Raw genomic sequence first — 22,005 nt, forward strand, 5'->3', positions numbered from 1 at the left:
CTATACATTATACAGTTTTCTTGTTCAACTTTCCTTTAGATTTACCAAAACCACAATACGAGGTCAAACCTAAACCCTTTCAATTTGTATGCAATCAGATAGGCCCTTGCACTACATAGTTGAAGGTAAATCTAAAGCAAACTGAATAAGAAAATTGTATAGTGTATGGCCAGCCTCAGTTACATTTTACATGCTAAAAAGTATAAACTTACATCCATTGGATTCTCTCACAATCGTTTGGTTTATTCAGCATGCAATGTATGAATTTTCACTACAATCCAGAAATGCCATGCTATCCAGTACCAAACATTCTTACAAAAGAATATGCTTACCCACCTTTTTTGCTACCATGAACCTTAAAACGGTTCTTAAAATGTTTGTGCTTTTTACGTTTGGGTCCTTCATATTGCATGCATTAGTATGAGAAAAGGATAAAAATCGTGTTAGTAAAGACTGACTCAGTATTCGTGGTTGAAGGGAAACCAAATATCGTAAAATAGATATATAAATACATATACATTTTTTCTTGTGAAAAAAAAAAAAAATACATATACAGTTAAGATATAAATAAATGCAAAAGCATATGAACAATTCAGTTATTAACAAACAGAATAGTTACAGAGCCAAAGCGGATCTGCAAGCAAATATTTATTTAAGAAAAAAAATCCAGCATGCAGTACAATAATCTTACAACTAGCCCAAGAACTATTATCCTTCTGGAATCCCCTGCACAGCAGAAATACAAGTCCAAGAGGGATGTCAAGTGCTCAATAAAAAAACAAAACAAAAAAAAGCAGCCAGCACATCTAAACACTGTAAGCTAAAATATGTTTCATCTTTGAGATTGGGTTTAGTAATCCTTTAGGGCCAGTTCACGCCAGACGCAGTTCCGTGTGCTTTTTTTCTGCACAAAATTCATGCACAGTGTTTTCAATGTATTCCAATGGCTCTAGTTCACACCATGCAGTCAGTTTTCGGTCAGTTAATAGCCAATAACAACTCAATAATGCTCATCATTGACCAATCAAGCAGACCTTCACAGCCATTTTTTCCTAATGTCACATATCGGATGGGCAAGTAGCACTACCATAATTTCATCAGAGACAGGGTGTTGAACTATACATAGAAAAGATACCTGCTGCTCCAATGTAAGGCAGGAGATGCATGTGGGGCATAAATTAGATCTTACGTTTTTTTTTTTTTTTCTGAACTCCAATAAAATAGCACCCCCTTATCAAGAAGGTGCACTCCGGAAAGTGGTTTTCCGTGGGTGCCACTCGATGAAGAGGAGGAGGAGCCTGGAGTGCCAGCGGGGGACCTAAAAGGAACTGGATCAGGGCTGCTCTGTGCAAAACAACTGCACAAAGCAATTATAGGCAGGTTTGTTATTTTTATTTAAAAAACACATGAGGTTTTGGGAACCCCTTTAAACACTACTTATGGTAATTATTTTTTTGCAAAAACGCTCAAAGGCAACATGCATAGGTGTAAATCGAGCCTTAGACCCCTTTCACACTGGGTCGTTTTGAAGGTGCCATTGCGTTAAAAATAGCGCCTGCAAACCAACCTGAAACAGCCGCTGCTGTGTCTCCAGTGTAAAAGCCCCGAGGGCTTTCACACTGGAGCAGTGCGCTAGCAGGACGGTAAAAAAAGTCCTGCTAGCTGCATCTTTGGAGCGGTGTGTATACTGCTCCTCCACCGCTCCTGCCCATTGAAATCAATGGGGCACCATGCCTATACCGCAGACAAAGCCTCTCTGCAGAGGCACTTTGCTGTGGTTTTAACCCTTTTTTGGCCGATAGCAAGGGGTAAAACTGCCCCGCTAGCGGCCGAATAGTGCAGCAAAACTGGCGGTAACCGCCGACGCCGCCCCAGTGTGAAAGGGGCCAGAGCGATAGGATTCATTTTTAATGTAGCCTAGATAACATGGGGCAATCTGACCCTACACTCGTTTATTCTGTAGGAGTGAGCCGTTTCTAAGCTTGGAATAGAAGGACACAAAGGCCAGTAGCAGTGGTCAATCACAAACACTTTGTTTGTGCCCCATGTAACAGCACTGTTAATACCTCATTACGTGGCCAGCGTTGGATCTATTTCTATTATCTGTTCTGATTAACAGCGTTGCCTATTTACGTCTTCTGACTTGATAGATAAGATTTCTGTTCCCCAAATAAGACCAGAATAATACAACACATATCATTTTGGTAACAAACTCATCAGTTTCTTTCTCTATTTTACATCATGTATACATCTCATGCCAACAAACTCGGAGCTTCTGAAAGCACTGTATGCTTCTAGCGGATATTAAAAACATATATATATATAAAAAAAAAACTCTTCTAGTGCCAAACGACCGCAGGAGCTTTATTTTAAAAAAAACGTAGCGGTTTCATCCAGTGGCCATAATGCGGTATTTTCCCAATTGTTGTTTTTCAGGAAGGTACTGCATTGTGGCCACTAGACGAAGCTTCGTATAATAGAAAATATGCTTAGAAGACACATTATAGAGATTTATAATTTATTTATGATTTGAAGAAAATTTAAACATCTATGGCTTGCCATAGGAGGAAGTTCTATGGGGCCAGTAAGAAGTGTTCGGATTGCCTCTACTGTTTCTTAGGGTGCAATAAGAGTCACTTAGGACTCTATTGACAATAAACATGTTTGTGTGCATGATTACTTGGCAGCAGACAATTACCAGCCGCTATATTTATTTTACTTTCAAATGCTATTTAATGTCATTCAAATAAGTGACAAAGGAATCCCATATGACTTAAGCACCCAACTGCACTACTTAGAACCCCTTTCTATGCTCAAACAATGACATTGCATAAACACAGATCTAGGTCACATTACACCATTAACAGGGGTATTTTTCAGAATCCTAATGTTGCATTAGAGAAGGAAAGGGACAATCGCAAGTAAAGTGATGGCATGAGCCAAACGCTTTGCATAAGAAGAACAGCAGCAGAAAAACAGCATATTTTATATGTACCAAAGTTATACACTGTCCATCATAGTAAACATACTACACGTTCACAGTAGGGCTGCGTATCTTCACCGGTCTCACGATTCGATGCGATTACGATTATCAAGTCCACGATTCGATTCTGCGATGCATCATGATTGCAGCGCAAGTGCGCATGGCTCTCCCCCCAAAATACTAAAGGAGATGATCAGAGACTGCAGACGTGGTACAGGCGATGATCAGAGAATGCAGACATGCTACAGGAGATGGTCAGAGACTGCAGACAGGCTACAGGAGATGGTCAGAGACTGCAGACAGGCTACAGGAGATGGTCAGAGACTGCAGACAGGCTACAGGAGATGGTCAGAGACTGCAGACAGGCTACAGGTGATGGTCAGAGACTGCAGACAGGCTACAGGAGATGGTCAGAGACTGCAGACATGCTACAGGCGATGGTCAGAGACTGCAGACATGCTACAGGCGATGATCAGAGACGGCAGACATAGTGCAGGAGATGATCAGAGACGGCAGACATAGTGCAGGAGATGATCAGGAAGAGTGGCATTTATTGCTTTTCAAAGTGTTGTCAGTAAGAGCCCCTCACCCCGGTACCTGTAGAGATTACCTTACCTTTTAAATTTATTTATGAGCTGTTTTTAATTACAGGATACTTCACACTCACTGACAAATATTTCACAATAATGAACAATGTGTCCTACTTTATTCGACTTCCACGGAAAGATAAAACATGCATATTACAGTTTTATGAAACATAGTTTTCAATTTTCTATACAGGTTTGCCTTAGGCAAAAAAACAGCATGTGTTACATTCTAGAATTCCCTTTACCAAGTGGAAAAATAACATTGAAAAAAAAACAAAAAAAAACTGAAAACCTCGAGCAACAAAAAAAAAAAACTCCTTCTGCTCTTATAGCCATTAAAGCAGTGGTCTCAAAGTACCGGCCCGCGGGCCATTTTTTTTTTTTTTAGCTGGCGCCATCTGGTGGTGAGCCGTTGGTATTACAAGTTATTACCACCAGATGTGAGCTGGCGCCATCTGGTGGTGGCCGTTGGTATTACAAGTTAAGCATTACAAGTTAAACAGCAATTCTAATGTAATTTTACACTATTTTCACTGCCATCTTCTTCCCTCTAATTAGAACCCCCAAACATTATATATATTTTTTATCCTAACACCCTAGAGAATAAAATGGCGATCGTTGCAATACTTTCTGTTACGCCGTATTTGCGCAGCGGTCTTACAAGCGCACTTTTTTGGGAAAAAATTACACTTTTTTTAATTAAAAAATAAGACAACAGTAAAGTTATCCCCATTTTTTTAAATATTATTAAAGATAATGTTACGCCGAGTAAATTCATACCCAACATGTCACGCTTCAAAATTGCGTCCGCTTGTGGAATGCCGACAAACTTTTTTATCCTTTAAAATCTTCATAGGCGACGTTTAAAAAAATCTACAGGTTGCATGTTTTAAGTTACAGAGGAGCTAGAATTATTGCTCTCACTCTACCAATCGCGGCGATACCTCACATGTGTGGTTTGAACACCGTTTACATATGCGGGCGCTGCTCACGTATGTGTCCGCTTCTGCGCGCAAGCTCGTCGGGACGGGGTGCGTTTTCTGGCTCCTAACTTTTTTAGCCGGCTCCTAGATTCCAAGCAAATTTGTCAAACCCTGACTTACACCAGTGCTGGTGGTAATAATGCGCTCGCTGACACCAGTGCTGGGGGTTAATAATGTGTTCGCTGACACCAGTACTGTTGTTTTTGAAGTTTGAAAGTTTGCATGCGGCCCCCCATAGCATATGAAAACTTGTCTTGTGGCCCTCAGGTAATTTGAGTTTGAGACCCCTGCATTAAAGGCTTAGCTCTGACCCAATACAAAGTGCTTGACTCTGAACTTTTCACAAATTTAACTAACCAGACTTTGGGATGTGCCGGTCACCAATGGATTTTTGTAAGCGAGAGCCCCTCACCCCGGTACCTGTAGAGCGGGGAGCCCGGTTGTCAGTGAAGTGTACAGGCTGCGCTCCTCCCGCCTCCATCCCTCTCCTCTCCTCCTCAGATCATCCGGTACGGCCCTCTCTGCTCTCGGAAACTCCATCCAGGGATCACAGGGGGCGGGAAACGTGACGTCAGGACAGAAGGACTGGAGCGTGTACAGGCGGACACGCCTACATCACTATCCAGACCTCTGAGCAGTGAGCAGAGTAGGCGCCGTACAAGTGGGAGGAGCTGTGGGAGTCATCCAACCACTGGCGTGAGAGCTCAGAGCAAAGAGGCGAGCCGGGCAGTCACATGAGCAGTCACAAACACTAGGAAGATAGGTAACGGCTGCACGGAGCGCTCTCCCAGGAGGGGGCGGGGCTAGACATCGATTTTTACGATCGTATGCATCGGTGCCGCATCAGGGACACCCGAATCGCGATGCACCGATTAAATTCGGCACCCCTAGTTCACAGTGTATGACAATATAGAAAGTCATATAAAGAGTATGCTATATGTGACACCCAGACATTACCTGGCATATATCAATCATACTATGCCTGCTATGTGACAGACAGCATGCGTATATCTACTGTATAAAACAAGATATATGATGTAGCACAGTCCACAGAAAGCATTTGCTTTGTTTTCTACAACCTTGCACAATATTACTGTAGTCTATGTGGCACATAACTGACTCCTGGGGGGGAATTTATGAAAACTGGAAGAGCTGTGCAGTGCAACCAAATCAGCTTCTATCTTCAGCTCTATGTTCAGTTAGGGCCAGTTCACTTCTTGCTTCGTGTTTTTGGTGCAGTGCGTTCTAGGTGCATTACCACTCAATTCTATAGAACAGGGGTGCCCAACCAGTGGCCCGGGGGCAACATGTGGCCCGTGGAGCCCTCTTATGTGGCCCGCGGCCTCCTGCTCTGGGATGGAATAAAATAGAATACGGTTATTAAAGGTAAGTTTATTAATAAAATGACAGGGCATATATGGGCATATCTGTTCTGCAGTGGTTACTGGGCTGCTTTCAAAATGATCCACAGGTGCAGAGAATTGCACCTGTGGGTTACCTGCACTGAGCCATAGACTTCTATTACCTGTGAATTTGGTGTACTGAGAGTAGAGTGGGCTGTATACAGCCGAGTGGGCTGTATACAGCCGAGTGGGCTGCCATCCACCCGCTCCGCTCATTGTGGCCCGCGACCGGTTACCAAGTCGCTTAAGTGGCCCTTGCTCCTCAAAAGATTGGGCACCCCCCTGCTATAGAACATATGTTTTAATGAAAGCATTTTGTTTATTAAATTTTCAGAATTACAGTTAAATGTTGTAATTTAATACAAAAGAAAATGGCTCTGACAACATGAACAGTCAACAAGTCATCAATCGCATGTTTTAGAGGGATTAAGACATAGGAGATCCACCATTGGGTATTAGAGACTGTATAGTGGTCAACTTGTAAGAAAACTATTATTGAGAAACATATTCGTTTTTATATCACTAATATCGATGAAAGCATTTCAAAGATGCAGCATGCAGAACTACTTTTAACATACTGCACATAAAAACACACAGGTAAAAAGGGGGCCTTAAGCTTTGAAAATGAAAGCTAGAAGCTAATTGGTTGACATGCAAAGCTGTCCTAGATCTTGGTTGGTCCAGTTTTGATAAATTAATCTCTTTCACAGAGGCAGTCAGGCCAAAAACAACAACAGGTGGCCGAGCACTGGTTTGGCCACTTACCCAAATCCTAAAATTACAGTTTAACAGCTTAAAAGGGTTGTTCACACGCTGCAGCCATGGCATTTGTTTTTCTGCCAGAATACAATAGTGCATCAGGGAGGGTCCCATCGTCCACCTGAAATGTGTGGATGGGAAAATCTGTTCAGTTGTTTTTTTCATCAGCCAGAAAAACTGATGACTGTATGGCCAGCTTAATACTTCACTTTTATGGGAGAAAAAAATACTACCGTCTCCTCTCCTGGAAAAGCACATCCTGGAGTTATGTGGATTTTTGTGAATACAAGAGAGTGTTGTTTACTTGTAGCGCCCCTTTACTTTCAGTATGGGCACTACGCTAAAGTTAGTGGAGAATGGGAGAGTTATTTTGTTCCCATTCACAGTTTGTCAAATTTGGGCTGCTGTCATTCCAGAAATGTCCTGTAGGTCAGCCTGCGCTCCAGGGGTGTTTCCACCCCTGGGCGATAGGTGGCGCTAGAGGGGTTCTGGCAGAGCCGCTTTTCCCCAGCAGCCAATTGGAGGAGTTTTCCCTTGCAGAGCATGCTGGGGAGGGGTATATCTGTGGCAGACGCCATCTTCATTGTTTCTTCCTGCGGGTTCCAGGTGCGGCATCCACCTTTAGGGTGCGCGCATCCAACGGACCCCGGCGATGGCCTTCCAGGCCGGGGTCAAATGCTACACGGAGCTCTATATTGCTGAGAGGGGCCCCAGTGACTTGCTGGGTCCCCCGCTTTACTGACAAGACCCCAGGCTGGGTGCCGCTCGATTGGAGGGTCAGCTTGAGGAGAGCCCGGAGGCAGGTTATCCAACAGGGCTTGAACGAACCATCGGGGATCTGGTGACCGGAATGCTGACAGGCACAGTTGCTGTCATCCGGTGACCAAAGTTTAAATCTACTGGGAGGATTCGCTCAATTCGTCCATTTAGCTCATCCAAAGTAATAGGCCTGTGGCTGAGGCCCTAGAGCCGGGTCTGTGAGAGAGGCCTGTTTCCTCCCAGCAATCTAAAGTAACACTTCGGCTGCCAGGCTCGTGGCAGGAGTCTGTCCGGGGGCACTTCACCCACTCTGGCTAGAGTGGCGACGAACTGCTATTTGATACTACTGAGAGCAGGATTGCTCGGTTCATATCCAGGCCTGATACTGCAAAGTTCTCCCTCTTGCTTCATCAACCTTTTCTTCCTATTTGATGTTGATGTTGGCCGTGTTGGCCTGGAAATAAAGCATTGGAAAACCTTTATTCATTGTCTGGACATTCGCTCGCTACTCTGTTCTCTAACTGCACCCCTAGACAACACTAAGGTAACTTAATACGCCGATCCCAACAACAAATCAGCAGCTCCTGAGGGGGTAGCGTTACATACTATAATCTTCAAAAATTGCCTCACTTACCATGTTCCGTTTCTTACCAAGGCTACATGCAGGTGGGCAGTCTTGCCCCTCAGCATCAAACCCTGCCATTTCCAGCCACCCAGAAGGAACAGGTGCAGCATCCAGTCCCATTGGTAGCAGCCTGTCGAAACCTCTGACAGGCTGAAAAATGCTGCAGCTGGAGGCTTTATCGAGCGTTACTCACATTCAAGGCCAAATGTGTTTAGGAACCTATGCTCCTAATGCAGAATTGCTATGTTCAGAGCATTCCCCCCCAAACACATCTCATCTAAATACATGTACCACTTGAAACAGTGTCCAGCCGCCATGTATTTCAGCTGGTGATAGATTGTGACAGAATGTCCACCTGTATACAACAAAAAAAAAATCCTACTACTATCTTTCTGTGCACCATAAACTGTGTGGCGTTGACTCCGGCGTTTTCCTACGCATTCTGGGACTTCTTCCCCTTTTCCTTTTCTCTGTCTTTCTATACTTTGCTTGCTATGCTTCATACTTGTGTGTGCTTTTCTCTTTCTTTAGCCTATCACTGCTTCTCCAGCTTTGAAAAAAAAAAAAAGGAGTTCAAAAACTACTGGAAGGAAGCAGTCTTGCGTTAGTTAAGCTATAGTAAAGAGCACATCTCTAGGAAGACAGCATTCATATATTTTTCTCTCCGATTTCCACAACTGGCTGGGTCAAATCACGTGAGAAAGGGGCGAGAATTGGTACATACGATGAGAATATCGGACAAATAAATCGTCAATTTAATTTTTTGCATGCTAGTCTCATACTGAAACAAAACTTACGGAAATTCTCATACAACAGAATACAACTTCAGAAGTGATGTAATGTGTTGTAATGTATTCTTTCATTTTTGAGCACGCGTAGTCCTGGTCTTCCTTATTTTTTTAGCGCTTGAAGCAGCGCTTTAAATTTAGTCTGGGGTCATAGGAAGGACAAATTTAAATACATTTAGGTGTAATGAGTACAACTCTAAAAATTTCAGATTATTGCTGTGACAACAAAATCTTTCACAACGCTGTATGTTTTTAAAAGTCTATATGCAAAACAGGCATGATACAGGGTGGGGCTTAATTTTTATTAAAATAACATTCTTATGTAATGGCACTGTAAATTTCTTAGGTCCTGTGTGGAACTACTTATTTTCAACTATGTCAAAGCTGAGCAGGACTAAACCAATAAAAATGTGAATAAGGTGACTTCCCTACATATTAACTGCTTTATTATTGTGAGAGAGAGATAAAGAGCCATATGAGAAAGCAAGATTGAAAACATAAAAAAAAAAAAATCCTTCATATCCAATGCGTTAAGATGGCATGGAAGTCTATTGTGTATGTTATAATAGAGTAATCTATACGCACCAGACTTTTTATTACTATACACAAATCCCTGTAAGTTGTAGCAGTCTCCAAGAAAATCCTCATCTGGTGGCCAGCATTAAACAAAAATTGAATAAGAGATTTATTTATTTTTGACTCTAGTCAGTGATGATATTCCAGGATTCAGACATTGAGCTATGTGCATTGGAGCAATAAAAAGGTCTACCTTTTTCAGCAGCTTTCTGCAGAGCTTCTTCAATCCTTTGTAGCTCACGTTGTTTTGCCTCTTGTAGATTTCTCTCTTCCTTCTCTGCATCATATTTCATGCCTGAGATAAAAGAAATGGTAAGTGTCCAAATATGATTAAAGCGTTTGTTAACTAAAAAATAAATTTTAATTATAGGTGTGGGTGTTTTACTTATACACAACTGATTTGTATATATATATATATATATATATATATATATATATATATATATATATATATATAAAATATTATATATATTCTGGTCCCTTAAGGCAAATTACACAGCACAGTGCTTGTGCTGTGTAATCTGCCCCCTCTAAACCGTAGAAAACAAAACAAAAAAAAAAAAAAACAATCCTAAACCCATCACTTTCTGTATGCCCTCTCTAAATAGACCGTGATAACCAGGGCAGCTCAGCCCTGATCACCGTGGTCAAAGTGCCTCCCTCTGTGATAGGCTTCCTGCTCTCCTCTCGCCCCCCTCCATCCTGCTTGTCAGCACCCTCTGTCCGTCTCTGGCCCTGCCCCCCCCCCGCCGCTATTCTTGTATTAAAATAATTAAAAAATTTGTCACTGCAGGCCCCTCTATTAGAGGCTGGCATAGCACACCGTGTAAGCTGTATTTAAAAACAGGCAGTGTAAATACTGAATTTCAGGTGTCCTCAGGCCGGTCACGTGACTCGCAGCAGTTTTCCAGTGTAATTACAAATCAAATAAAGTTCAATATCAATAATACATCATTGTGACATGTGACATGTTAGATAAAGTATGTTTCAATTTAATTTAAAAGTGAACTCCAGGAGAATCACTAAATAGACATTAAAAAGCCATATATATGTACTGTTTTCCTTGCCAAATGTTTGGTCATTTTGTTCAGCCACCTTTCTGATAGCCAAATCCATGTCAAACAGTCTAACCTCAGCTTTCTCTGTTGCAGTAAGACAATACAATACTTGTCTGCCAACAGATTGCAGGAAAGAAATGTCCTCATAAACACACAGTGCTGCTAAGAGAATCAGCAATTGTTATCTCCCGGCGGGGGAAGCCATCCTCACCAGGAGAACACAGCGATTATCGCTAGCAGCTATAGCGGCTGCTTGCAATAATCACAAGAGAATCTGTCAGGCTGCTTGTACCCAAGTTAATCAACTTGATACATTCAGTCTTCCTATTAATGGTTAGAATCTCACTTGTTTCCTGCTGAACCAGCCAAAGAACTGCAGTAGAGCATTACTAGCTAAGAGTGCCAACTCTCCCTCTCCCAGTGTATGCCCTCGTAACCAGGAGATTACATGATTGACATTATAAAGCAGAAAAATAAATTCAGGTGCAAGTAAAAAATAAAATTAAAAACACACGAAAATATTACTTTCGTGCCTTTTTGCATGTACCAAAAAGTTTAAGGCAAGCCACAAGAAAGGAAGAAAATAAAATAAAAATTGCTTGATTCCCCTATTAACAGTGTTGATGGAGGAATCACTCCAGCAGCTCTATAGTGTACTGCCGTGCAGGACACAATGATTACTGCTCGCGGCTATAGCCATTGGCAGTAATCGCATATAATAAAAAAAAATACGACAGGCAAGTAGTACCCAAGTCGATCGATGGTTCAACTCGGGTACAACCAGCCTGCCACGGACTGACCAAATCTTGGCCAATCCCTGCTGAACCATCGAAGATTCGATCCATCTATAGACGGCTTGAGATTTTCCGTTTAAAAAAAAAGCCATCTTGAAACTGAATTGTGGGTAAACATCTAAATATGCAGATTCAATTTATATAAAGAAGTAGTTTTATTTGCCAAAGTACTGGTAATTGATTTTATTTCTGACCATCCAGTTCTGAGTTCTCCACAGCCCCACCACAGAGCAAAGTCAGAAAGAGAAGTACACCTCAGCCTGTTGAATACGGAGTGAAAGAGCAGCAGCACACTGTTCATTCTGTCAGCACATGTGAATACGACATTCAGAGTCCTGCTTTACAGGGATCTGCAAGCGGCTTACACTGAGTCAAATAAAAAGGTATTTGCACACATTTAATATTAATGAATGCAGAGTAGCATTGATTTGTTTCTTTGATGTCGGAGCTTTACTATACTCGCATTATGGCTTGGAAACTTGCAAAGATGAGCATTTAAAATTAAATGAATAAATCATAAAAACATTTTTGCCTGGTCATTGTTAAGCTACATCCATCAGTTAAGAGACTTCAGTACCGAGCTGTAAATTGTACATTTTAGTTAGGGTATGCAAATATTATTGCATCACATAAAATTAGGGCTGTGGAAATTAAAGATTAATTCCTCAATTAATCGTAAAAAATTTAGATCGATCAAAATTATTTTGATCGGTACTAGTGGTGCAATGGATCATAAATGATCCGTGATTCGAACGGGCCACCATATGCGGATCAGCACACCACGTGATCTGCGGAGCTCCGCTGCTGCCTGGGCCATAGGAAAGGTCGTGGCTTCGGCCTAGCTCCCGGAGCGGCGGTCATCTTGGTCCACCCGGCGGCGGCCTAGGTGAGCCTAGAGCGGCACGCTGAAGTCCTCACCTGGCCTCAACTGCTCGTGTTCGGCCGGCTTCTCTGGTAAGACTAAGCAAGCACTAATCTTCCTATACAGTGGGGGAGATGTCTGTGGATATTACATTGGGGGAGATGTCTGTGGATATTACATTGGGGGAGATGTCTGTGGATATTACATTGGGGGAGATGTCTGTGGATATTACAGTGGGGGAGATGTCTGTGGATATTACAGTGGGGGAGATGTCTGTGGATATTACAGTGGGGGAGATGTCTGTGGATATTACAGTGGGGGAGATGTCCCTTTAAATGCTACTCTGTCAACCGACTGTAAGGAGAGGTGCCGAGGTTTAAAAGAGGAAGTAAAGCCTAAAAAAAAAAAACCTGCAAGACAAAGGCATAATAAGCTAGTATGCATAGCATACTAGCTCATTATGCAATACCTTCGATTGAAGCCCCTGCAGCAGTCCTCGTACACCGCTCGGGCGACTGACATCTCTCCTGAGTGTTACTTCTGGGTATTGCGGCCCTGGGGCTGTGATTGGCCGGAGGCCCCGATGACGTCACTCCCATCCATGCACGTGGGAGCCGCCAGTCACGGCACGGGCTCCTTTAGGAACGGCATGATCGGTTGGTAAAGTGCGCCTGCGCCGTAGACATCGGTGCCCGGCATTTCTGTAAATATCTCCTAAACTGTGGAGGTTTGGGAGCTATTTCGAGCACCTACAGGTAAGCCTTAATCTAGGCTTACCTGTAGGTAAAAGTTGTTGTAACGGGTTTACAACCACTTTAAAAGGGATGATTCCCGCCACTGTTATAACTGAGAAGTAAAAAAGGAAAGGAAAAAAAAAACAATGACAAGCAGGAGTTGGTTATACTAGTCTACCTATATAAAATATGAAGAGCGCATGTAATTGAGGATTCCCCAATAGTCTAGAGATCCTAATAATGTGATTAGCAAATACCTACAATAAAATAAACTTTATATGGTTTCTGTAGAGCCACAATTGGTCATTGGATCCTCCCAGTCCATTTTCAGTTTTATTTTGGATTTTTTCCCAAATGCTTAGGCGTGTCACAAGATATGAGTCATAAGTCACGAGTAACTAAATGCTGCTACAAGAAGGGTGCTAAAGTTTAAAAGAGCTCAAAGTAAAAAAAAAAAAGATTTTATCATGTAATCCTTGAGGCTATTCCTTAAAGTTAAACTCTGGCAAGATGAATTACAGCTATGGGGCTTTTATTGTATGGTTATAGCTCATTCTTGACAGCTGCCATTGACAGAACACCTTGTATTTATTTTTGATGTACACAGGGTGTTCTCAGATTAGACAAGGTGGGGATTGTGACATCTCTGCGCCCCCCCCCCTCCCAGTTCAAGGTATTAAGGGCCTGTATCAATGGGCTTTGGGTTTATGTCAAAGGTATCCGTTTAACCACTTAAGGACCTCTTCACACCGATATACGTCGGCAGAATGGCACAGCTGGGCTTAAAGGGCAATGTACAGGTATGTGGATGTGCCCAGCCGCGCCATTCTGCCGATGTATATCGGCGTGAAGGGGTCCTTAAGTGGTTAAACTTAAGGCGCGTGCACGCGACCCGGTCCAAAGCTCCGTGGCTGCGGGACCCGCGGACACGATCGCCGCCGGTGTCACGCGATCGGTCCTCCGGAGCTGAAGAACGAGGAGAGCTGTGTGTAAACACAGCTTCCCCGTTCTTCACTGTGGCACTGTCATTGATCGTGTGTTCCCTGTTATAGGGAAACACAATCAATGACCAATTTTGTTTGGGAGCCACATCGCATGACCGCGCAATTGTCAGTTAAAGCGACGCAGTGCCGAATCACAAAAATTGGCCGGGTCCTTTACCTGCATAAAGGTCCGGGTCTAAAAGGAACACTAAAGGCAACATTTTTTTTGTTTAAAAATAACATACATGTTATACTTAATTCCGCTGTGCAGTTCGTTTTGCACAGAGTGGCCCCGATCTGTGTATCCTGGGGTCCCTCGGCGGCTGTCTCTGCTCCTCCTCGCAAAAGATTTCCACCTTCATGCAAGCTCCCTCGCATGGTGAAAAGCTTTTTCGAGCGCGCTCCCGTGATATGGCCGCCGCTGTATCACTCAGCCCCGCCCCCCGGCGCACCGCGTCATCCACTGTGATTCACAGCAGCGCCAGCTAATAGCTGCACTGCTATCAATCCGCCCCGACCTAGCCAATCAACGGCCAGGCTGGGAACCGAACAGGAGGACAAGAACGCGCCCGGGACTTTCGAGGGGTGAGATAAGTAAAACGAGGGCTGTTTTTTTACCTTAATGCATAGAAAAAACTTTTACCTTTACAACCCCTTTAAGTGGTTAAGACATTTCTGAGATCAGTCAGAAGTCACTGATTGATGCTTTTGATCTGCAGTTTAATTCCTACTGAAATGCATTTGACCTGCTTCAAGCATCGTAGGTGCAATACTTCGGCGCCCGCTGGGTGGAGTTCGCATCGTTTTCCGCGTCGGGTATGCTAATTAGCTTTGATGATGGGACTGTGACATCATAAGAGGCCTATATAAATCGGTGCGAACCGCGCACCCGGCATTGCAGCGGGAAGAAGCGTTGTGTCAACATCGGAGGAAGAGAAGAAGGCAGAAGACAGCAAAGAAGAACCAGCGAGCGAGCGGGAGAAGAATCAGGGAGCGCCGACATGACAGCGGAGAGCGGAAAAGATGGAAGAAGACTCCCGGAGAGCGGAGAAGACCCCCGGAGAGCGGAAGAGAACCAGACGGCGGTGAAGAAGAAGGCCCCCCCTTGTAAAAGAGCTAAAGAAGAGAGGGGGGGCCCCCGGAGCTGACTAATAAATTACTTTAAAAACCCTGTGTCGTGTGTTTATTTACTTTTACACTTTGCCTTCAGGTAAATGGGTAGGGGTACGATGTACCCCATATTCATTCACCTAGGGTGGGGGCCGGTATCTGGGGGCCCCCTTATTGAAGGGGGCTCCCAGATACCGATAAGCCCCCCACAGACCCCGACAACCAACGGCCAGGGTTGTCGGGAAGAGGCCCTGTCCTTATCAACCGCAGTGCGCCCCCCTGCCCCAGAGCACCAAACCCCCGCATGTTGAGGGCATGCGGCCTGGTACGGCTAAGGAGGGGGGGGGCGCTCGCTCATCCCCACTCCTTTCCTGACCGGCCGGGCAGCGTGCTTTGGATACGGGTCTGGTATGGATTGTGGGGGGACCCCCGCGTCAGTTTTTCAGCGAAGGGGGGGGGGTCTCCTTACAACCCATACCAGACCTAAGGGCCTGGTATGCTCCTGGGGGGGGGGGGGGAACCCATTCCGGTTTATTATTTAAAATTTGGCGTGGAGTTCCCTCTCAGGATTCATACCAAACGCCGCAGCTAGAATTGGCGAGAATCCAAGACGGATCCCTGTTGCTTCTATGACGGCTTTGTCTCCATCGCGGCAAGCCACCTCAGCGCTGGCTCCCGCGATGGGGCTCGTAGGTGGTCAATCCCGCAGAGAAAGGGAGCGAGATTGACACATTATCGCAGTCACCTACTGTAAGGAGTATTCTTCCCACCGATAACCAATGTAAGGAGCATTCTTCCCACTGACCACCAATGTAAGGAGCATTCTTCTCATTCTTCATTATAGAGGACCAAAAATTGACCCCTATCTTCACGATTGGCAATGATGGGATGTACCCAATATCGACGTCTTCTCCGCCTCTGCTTCTCCTCCTCTTCTTCCTCATGCACTGCTACTGCTGCAGCAGCAATGACAACTGCGGTGGCAGGAAAAGGAATTGCCTCACACCATGTATGTTTTCATTGGTTAATGCCAAAATTGTGGCAAAGTTGAAGTTCTGCTGATCCCAAATCGCGCAAAATCGCGACTGCAAAAATCGCACAACTTTGAAGTCGTATAAGTGTGAAAGGGGCTTAAGACAGTGATCAGACGTCTGAGGCAACTTCCATTGAAATCAATGGGTACAAGTTGCCTACAAGTCGGATTGAAGTAGTACAGGAACCTTTTCTGAAGTCGGAGCGACTTCAGTAGTGTACATTAAGATGGCTCCCATTCACTTCCATTGATTTTCTCAACCGTGCGACTTGGGACGACTTGGGGAGACTTCAAGTCGGATCCCAGGTTGCCCCAGTGTGAACCGGCTCTTAGTGAATGTTTATCCTAAATTAAAATTTTCGTGTTCATGTACTTAATCTTCTCTGGTTTATTTTCTCAAAAAATTGGGGTTGTTTAACCCCTTGACAGTGACATAACACATATATATGGCCTCACTAACTAGGATTTTTGCTGTGGGGCCGCTGCACAGCATATCTGTCCTTGTGCTTGGAGCCCCCAGCACAAAGATCGGGATCTCACAAGAACTCTGGGTCCCCTGCGAACGATCAGAACCCAGAACACCCTATTTGAGGTAACACGATCGCTGTGATAACCTCCGATTAGCTACCAAAGTGATCAGTCATTGTGAAGCTCGCCCCTGTGCTACCTTTGCTGTGAATGGAGAGGAAAGGAACATTTTATCTCTTTCTCTCATTTCAGAGAGAAAAAAACAAAAAAACCTGTTTGTGTAAAAATAAAAGAAAAAATACCTACAGTACCATAGATCAAGGTTTGACCTAGGTTAGTGCCAGGGTTAAGGCTCGTACACACGATAGGTTAAACCGATGAAAACGATCTGATGGACAATTTTCATCGGCCCAAACCGATCGTGTGTGGGCGCCATAGGTTATTTAACCTTCGGCTAAAAAAAAGCAAACTTGCTTTAAAATTTACCGATGGATTGCTAACCGATAGGTCAAAACCGATCGTTAGTATGCAAAAGCATCGGTTAAAACCCTGCGCATGCTCAGAATCAAATCGACGCATGCTTGGAAGCATTGAACTTCGTTTTTTTCAGCACGTCGTTGTGTTTTACGTCACCGTGTTCTGACACAATCGGTTTTTTAACCGATGGTGTGTACGCACGGCGGACCATCAGTCAGCTTCATTGGTTAACCTAGGACAACGGTCCTTCAGACCGTTTTCATCGGATGGACTGATCATGTGTACGAGGCTTTAGTATTTGGGTCAGGGTCAAAGATCAAGGTCAGTATATTTTGGGCAGGATTTTTTTATTTAATTTTTTTAATTAGCATTATAGTGTCAGTGTGTTTTAGGTAGGACAAAAAAAATAAAAAATAAAAGTCCACTATTGTTTCTGGGCTGTACTACGGGTGAAAACAACAAATAACATACACATATGGCAACGCTGGGATCGATAGGAGCAGGACAATTATACAGCTAAATCTAAAAACTACTACTATTTTAGGCCAAATTTCCTTTGATACATTTCCTTTGAACATTTTCTCAGAGACATGGGCAGAATCTGCATAAACTGCTGGTAGGAAATAATAATACAAAAAAATGGAGGGGGAGGGGGGACAAGACATGGAATGTTAACTGCATTCCTGTTGGCCAGTTTATTGAATTGCTGTGAAGGCCTGCCCACTCTTTCCAGGTAAATAACAGTGACAACAAACATTTACTAAACCACGACAATTTTGGTTATACACTGTGGAGCCTTGTGAAGCCATGGCCAAGGTAACAACTTCTGTGATCCAACAGCGATTAAGCATTTGGTTAGACGTCAGATATGTCAACAGATTTTTGTGGAGCAGAAAAAAATTGAATGGCCATGGGATAACAGACCAAGGGCCAGTTCACACCTATGCGTAGTGCACAATCGTATACGATTCGCACTGCAAATCACATGCGATGTCCGTGCGATGCAATTTCAGCCATACAGACAGTATGGCTGAAATCGCATCACATTCGGACTAAACTCACACAGGACCCTTTTTTTTGGTCTGCACCAGAATCGGATTGCATGGGTGTTCACACCTATGAGTTCCGATTCATGTCCAAACATACAGCTCGCAGTGCGATATGCGAGCTTAATTTGCCGGTGTCATTAACAATGTATTAACACTCCCCAGCAGTTTGCATATGGCAGTGTGAACTGGCTTGCAAAAACGGGAGCGATGCGGGAATCCGCGGTGGACTCACAGGGTTCCCGGATCGCACGAGTGTGAACCCAGCCTAAAGTTTTTGGAACAAGCACAGGAAAGGACATTAATCCAACCAGCAGGCCAGATGTATGTACTAACCACACTTACCCCAAAGTTAAGCTCTGAGTTGAAGTTGCTTAAAAGGGAACCCATCCATGTGTGGAGAACACCATGAAACCTGCCATTATTTGGCTACCTGCTGGAATGCGCTCTAGGCTATGTGTGAATATATCACTGACAGCGTAGACAAACAGGTTCAGCTTCTCTGTTGCAAAATTGTTATTTGTATTTTTAGATACAGATTATCATCTTAACTCGGAAGTGTCTTACTCAGGTATTCCTGAGTATTTATGGTGAAACCAATAAAGTGACGATTGTAAAGTCTTGTTTTTTTCCCTATAAATGTTATACTTACCTGCTCTGTTGCAGTGGATTTGCACAGAGCAGCCCAAATCATTCCTCTTCTCGGGTCCCTCATCTGTGATCCTGGCCCCTCAGCAAGCAGCTTGCTTTGGGGGCACCTGAGCAGAGGCACAGCTCTCTGTGTCCATTCAGACACGAAGCCGACCTGACCCTCTCCCCTCTCTGTCCTGATTGGCTAGCTGAGTTATTGACAGCAGCAGCCAATGGGTGCCGCAGCTGTGTCTCAGCCAATCAGGGAGGGTGAATCTCATACGGCTGAGACACTTGTGGACATCGCTGGACAGAGGGATTTCAGGTAAGTGTTAGGGGGGCTGCTGCACACAGAAGGCTTTTTATCTTAATGCATCAAGATAAAAACCTTCTGCCATTACAACACCTTTAAGTCACTTCCTTAACCCCCCACTGAAGTCAGCCAACTGTAAAATCAGTGAACCTACATAAAGTCATACAGAGGAGGCGACACACTACATAGCACAGCATACCCAGAGCTGTAACTCCAGTACTGTGCATTTGTTATCAGTCTCTAACCATTGTAAATTAACTCATTACTATGTGGGAAATGTGGAACTTTAATCAGAAAATGAAATCCTGCTATATCACTTCCGGCTGGCCCCTTTGCAGGTATAGCTATGTAAAACGCTAAACATAAGTGCCTATACTGTATAAAATCCAGTAAAACACTGTCTCACCCTACTCTGCACATGCTCAGTTGCTCTCTATTTTTAGGAACTGCTGAATCTGTAGAGGTCAATCTGCTGAAGGCCTTAAAGCAGGATAAGGGCCCTTTCACACGGGGCGGATCAGTAATGATCCGCCCCGTGTGTCCGTAAGCTCAGCGGGGATCGCTCCGTAATCCCCGATGAGCCGGCGGCTGACAGGGTGGTCCCCGCACACTGTGCAGGGACCGCCCTGTCTTTTCCCCGCTTTCCCCAATGGGGGATCGGATGAACACGGACCGTGTGTCCATATTCATCCGATCTGATCCGGCAGACGGAAGAAAAAAAATAGGGTTTTCTTCCGTCCGCAAAATCGGATCTTTGCGGAGGCGGGTGATTACGGGTGTGAGCGGATGTTTATCCGCTCACACCCGCAATCACATAGGGACCAATGCATGTCCCTTTTTTATCCGCAAACGGATGGATGAAAAAGCGGACATACGGTCCTTATATGTGAATGGGGCCTTAAACTATCCAATCCTTTACAGCCAAGGAAGCTGCTTCTGTTTGATCTTCAACTGCCAGAGTGCTGCACATTTGATCAGTTATGTCACCAGCCATTTGATGGTAGGACACAAGCAAAATGTTACAGTTAGCGCCAATTCACACCAGTGCGTTGATCTGCATTTTAGCACATCTGTAAAACGCAGACCAACGGAAGGATATATGAAAAACTGTTTCCAATGTGTCCTATTCACACCATAATGCTAGGCATGCATGTCAGCGGACATCAAAATGTATGTCAACGGACATCAAACATGACTAAAAAGGATGGAAACGTACATGCATTTTCCCTATATTTTAGCTTAAGTCAGTGTGAACTGGCCAATCCCAGCATTCCAGGAATGTAACATTAAATTGATGCATTTAGTTTCACTTATAATTTACTGCTGTTGAGGGACTCTGGGCTTCAGCAAAATGGTAGCCTTAGAACAAAATCAGGAGCAATGCTGGAGACAATACATAACACACACTAATTTTGGTAGCATAATTATGTTCCTTGCTGAATCACGCTGTTATGGGTTCTGTTCTAACTTTGTATTAGACATTTTACTGAGCACCCTTAGCCACTGTATATGTGTGCAACCCACAGAAACGGCAAATTTCATGTTTATTGTGTCAATAACCATCTTCATTTAGTGTACATTACATTTCACTGTGTAAACATCATTCAGCATATATTACCCAATTGTGCCCATCCTATTCAACATGCACAACCCCCACTTTGTTTTGATGTTAGGTGACCCATACTAGGGGATACCCAAGCGCTGGTTTACCATATTACATCAGAACTGCTGTCAACTGTACCCTATGCAATATATGCTCTGTCCTCTTTATGCACTATGTATAACGTAGTTTCCCTAGTTAATTATTGATTCCCATCTATTAGCCCAGCTCCAAGTCACCCAATACTGAATTATTTCATCACAACAATCCTTTCTGGCCCAGGGCGGGCTCAAAATAATTTTGTTAATAAGATTCCCTTAAAAACGGTACTAAACTCCCCTTTAAAACTTGTACCTACAGGTAAGCTCATAATAAAGTTCACCTGTAGGTACAGTTAATATTTCCAAAAGTTTAGCAGCCGGTGACAGCCCCAAAGCATGTGCACTGCGCTTAGTATCAAGGACACACTGAGTGATCGTGTTGACAGTGTGTGTGCGTGGGAGTGATGTCATTATGGCTCAGCCATTCAAAACGGTCAGAGCACACCGACCTGGAAGGTAGACTGGATGAAGATAAAAGCCCTGGCAGTGGTGATAGCGTGCCCTGGGGGGCATTTAAAAAAAGCAAGCCATAATGTGCTAATATGCAGTGCATGTTCCGGGAATTGGGGAAAAAAATAAAACTAAAACACATTTATACTCACCTAGATGACCAATCACACAGGTGCATCTGTGCACCACCGCCTCTACCCCAAAAACTGAGCAACGTCAGCCGACAACAGACATTAGCCTGCTGCCGACTGAAAACAGGTCACAGGAGTGCAGAATGGATTGCAGTCCTGTGACTCACAGGATAAGTAGGGCCAAAAGAGCTTTAATAACTAAGGTCTTCAAACTTAAAGCGGGATTCCACCCGCCTATTTTTATTATTATTAATAACACTGTAGCTGCTGACTTTTAATAAGGACACTTAGCCGTCCTACTCGCCCGCACTGATGGCCCCCCCCCCCCCGATGCCTATCCCTCGATCGGTGCAGGTCCCGCGCGGCCATCCACAGCAAGGGAAACAGGCAGTGAAGCCTTACGGCTACACTCCCCGTTTCCTACTGCGCATGCGCGAGTCTCCCGCCGACTTGTGAATGGGTGGCTGCTCTCTGGGATTACACACAGTTCTCAGAAAGCAGCGTGCCCTATTCACTAGTAGTGGATGCAGAAAAAGACAGACCGTGGTTACGGAAGAGGCAGATTACAGACTTCGGCATAGCAACAGGTATTTCGGGCAAGTATAAAAAAAAAAAATCTATTTTTTTTTTTAGGAATTTTTGTGGGGAAAAAAAAAAAATCTGGGTGGAACTCCACTTTAACTGTTCTGTGTGTGTGCAGGTGCGCCACAAAAGTTGCAGCTTAGTAACACATTTCCTTTCTGGGATAGCTG

The 22,005-nt window shown here is 44.1% G+C and overlaps 1 protein-coding gene across 1 annotated transcript in view; it reads right to left on the bottom strand.

Annotated features, from left to right (window-relative positions):
* VPS13C (vacuolar protein sorting 13 homolog C) overlaps nucleotides 1-22,005 on the bottom strand; it is a 388,870-nt gene that overhangs the window by 343,265 nt on the left and 23,600 nt on the right. Inside the window, exon 6 of the mRNA XM_040343051.1 lies at nucleotides 9,657-9,758. Within this exon, the coding sequence (XP_040198985.1) occupies nucleotides 9,657-9,758 (102 nt within the window). The remainder of the gene's footprint in view (nucleotides 1-9,656; nucleotides 9,759-22,005) is intronic.

Source organism: Rana temporaria, chromosome 3, assembly GCF_905171775.1.
Source record: "Rana temporaria chromosome 3, aRanTem1.1, whole genome shotgun sequence".
NCBI classification, from domain to species: domain Eukaryota; kingdom Metazoa; phylum Chordata; class Amphibia; order Anura; family Ranidae; genus Rana; species Rana temporaria.